At 36.5% G+C, this 3,230-nt stretch overlaps 1 protein-coding gene across 1 annotated transcript; it reads right to left on the reverse strand.

The window, feature by feature from the left end:
- Window positions 1-358: 358 nt before the first annotated feature.
- On the reverse strand, window positions 359-2,449 carry LOC145053166 (putative carotenoid cleavage dioxygenase 4, chloroplastic). The gene is made up of 2 exons (XM_079001177.1): window positions 989-2,449; window positions 359-912 (listed from the first exon to the last, which is right to left on the reverse strand). Exons 1-2 carry the CDS (start codon window positions 2,359-2,361, stop codon window positions 528-530), a joined length of 1,758 nt encoding a protein of 585 aa, XP_078857303.1. The 5' UTR covers window positions 2,362-2,449; the 3' UTR covers window positions 359-527.
- Window positions 2,450-3,230: the final 781 nt, after the last annotated feature.

Consider the following 3,230-nt stretch of genomic DNA (forward strand, 5'->3'; position numbering starts at 1 on the left):
TTAGATTTTGATATAGCCGAATGTAAGAAGATTTGAATTTAAATAAGTTTAACAAGTTTGGCATTGCTTGATATTAAGATATTTGAAATTTGAAAGTCAACAAATAGACTTTGGAAAAGATGTCATGTGTACAACATATTGTTTAATAGAGTGATAAATGATAAATTTAGATTTTGTTTATTAGAAAAGATAGATAATCCAAATATTGTTTAATAAAGTGATAAATGATAAATTAGATTTTGTTTCATGCTTTTACTATTAAATAAACCTATCATCCCAACATATATGAAGAGACTATATGGGCAACCCACCAAATTTGATGTGTAACTATGAACTATTCAATAATCCAAAAATTGATATAGTCGGACAATAAGAATATATAAAAAACGAACGTATAATTCACTTTTGAAGATCCAATGAAGTTGGATAATACAACTAAATCTAATCATTATCTAAATCGTTTCTTCTAATTTAAAAACAGGGATTAAAGTTTCAACATAAAAAGGCATATTAATCCAACTAGATCCTCACATCTCATTGAGGTCCTTTTCCCTAATGAATATCCCATGTAAACCATAAGGCACTCTTTGCGGCAGTTTCACCTCCGCAACCACTTCAAGAGTCGGCGACCGAGCATCCATCACCAAGAATTTCGACACCCCCAAGCTTTCATCATGCACATAACACACAACATACCCATCATCTTCTTCCAAGTTCGGATCTTCTGGGTCTCTGGCAATGAAAAACGGCTCACCTCCAAAGCAGTTATTTCCATAAATCCGACTAGCTATTGTGCACTCATCTATTTCATTGTTCTCTTCCGTTGCTGCAATGTCTAGTTTTGCCACCCCTGATACCCTCATCATCCTACATTTTGCCGGAGATTGCTCTGAGGTTGCTGCGTAAACGTACCTGGATAATGGCCGGTTATTCTCTTAAGACTGATGATTCGAATAATATGTATTACAAGTGAAGAGTTTTTTCTTACTTGTTCTTTTTACCGATGAAGGCTGGATTGATCACAGGAAACTCCAAGTTGTTTGATGACAAAGTTTTCCTGGACACAACCCCAGTTCGTAAATTAATCCTCACTTTCTCCATGGATCCATGGATTAGATCGGCTCGATCAAAAAAGTGTTCCACCGACAATATGTTGGGTGCCACCAGCACCACCACCTCGCTGCCATCTTCCTCCGTCTCATCCCATGCATTCACGGCATGAAATATATTGAATCCAGGCACCTCAAACCACTTCATATCCGACTCATCATTCGCATATCTTGGAAGAACACCGACTCTCGGAACTTTTGTAGAGTCTACACCGACTAACCGACCTCCGTGGATCAGGTTCATGGGACTCGCGCCAATTTGAGTCTCACAGACGATTGCATACTTTTGGGTGATAGCCAGGTCATGTGTCAGAGAAGGGTGTTCCATGGAGAAGATGGGAACGTCCGGCTGCTTATTTCCATTTGAATCAAACCGAAAGTAAGTAAGATACGGCTTTGTGGCCCAGTAACGAAATGCAAAAGCCTCCTTTGTCTTGTGATCAATCTTCGGGTGAGCCGTCATGTTCTTGGAAAGCTTCCCACCAAAGTCGTCATGGCCTAATGTTATTACATCTCCATCATCTTTAACTTTGACTGCATAAGGAATATCGGATTCGCATAAGGCATAAACTTTCCCCCCCAAAACCGATACATTTGTATTGGCAACGCCTATTCCGTTGATAATATCATACTGCCCAAAAATAACTCGTGCAGCGAATACTGCTGCACGAGCCATAAATGGGCCAATCCCACGTGTCCCTCCTATGACATTGGGGACAACGTGGGATCGATGCTGGCGCTCGATTAGGTACTTGTTGGTCTTCACGTATCGGCTACAGAAAGTGGCTCGACCGTTGGAAATCCTAATCGAGTGGACCATCCCATCACCATCAAAGTAGTGGTGTGGACCATTAGGGTGGAACTGTGGGTTCGGTCCGTTACGTATGTAAACCCCATTAAGACATGTAGGGATGGAACCCTGTATGACATCGCACTCGGTCGGACTTAGTTCACTGACCGGTGCGAAGTTATCAGATAAAATATAGTTCGCGTCAATAGATAAGTGAAGTGGAGGATCGAGAAAATCCACAATAACTTTGTCAAGTTTTTTAAATACTTTTTCGAGTAACGTGTTTCCGGACTCGACATTAGGCGGATTTTCTTCTTTTCGACTTCTTCGGGCAATTGGTGTTTTGAATACGGAAACGATGAAACTTGGTCGGGATTTGATGGTTTTAGTATGATAATGGAAATTGGTATATCTGTGGAACGATGAATGCGAATTTATGGAGCAGCAGGAGACGGTTTCCATTCCCACGATCGATCGATGGAGTGTATCGAAATGAAACTACTAAGATGGAATCTGGTGGCGTTTGTCTTGTAAGAGGAAAAGGATCGGACATTGCGTGTGAATTTAAGCGATAAATAGTTTGGCTTTTTTCGAAGCTGAGATATTTTCTGTAGCTAGTAGTTGCGTATACATTAATGAAATTAAAATGTGGACATATTGAAAAATTGGTTGATCCATCTGTAAGTATAGGCGCATCTTTTGGCGACTTCTCCAATCCTTTTCGAAGTTTTTCTATTATTAGTAATTTTGATCGTATGAAATTGACGGATTTTGTGAAGGATAGTCACATTTTTTAAAACTCATTTTTTTAATGTTAAATTTCTTTGATCACAATATATATATATATATATATATATATATATATATATATATATATATATATATATATATATATATATATATATATATTATTTTACTGTTGGTAATTAGTAAAATATAAAATCTGGTATCTTATTATTTATTAGATTATGACCCACATTTAACTTGAGAAACATATAAAAAATACATATATAATTATAAAAAACTGACACAATAAAAGAATAACATAGAGTAACATAAAAAATAATATTATTAAACAAAATAAAACATGATTTGATGATTAAAACTATAAATTGAAAAAAAAAGTATTCAACTACAAGAAAAATCTAAATAGCTACGGAAAGTTACTATGAAATCAAAATCCGTTGTTATTTTACTACAGAGTATGCTACGGAACGACTTGTCGTAGCTATTTTGCTACATAAATGGTTACGTAATTGCATTATGTAGCTAAATCTTAAATAGCTACGTAAAGTTACGGAATCTAAATTCATAGTTATTTTACTACAGAA

The sequence above is a fragment of the Lactuca serriola genome, chromosome 5 (genome assembly GCF_051521515.1).
Source record: "Lactuca serriola cultivar US96UC23 chromosome 5, Lser_US96UC23_V15, whole genome shotgun sequence".
Classification (NCBI taxonomy): Eukaryota; Viridiplantae; Streptophyta; class Magnoliopsida; order Asterales; family Asteraceae; genus Lactuca; species Lactuca serriola.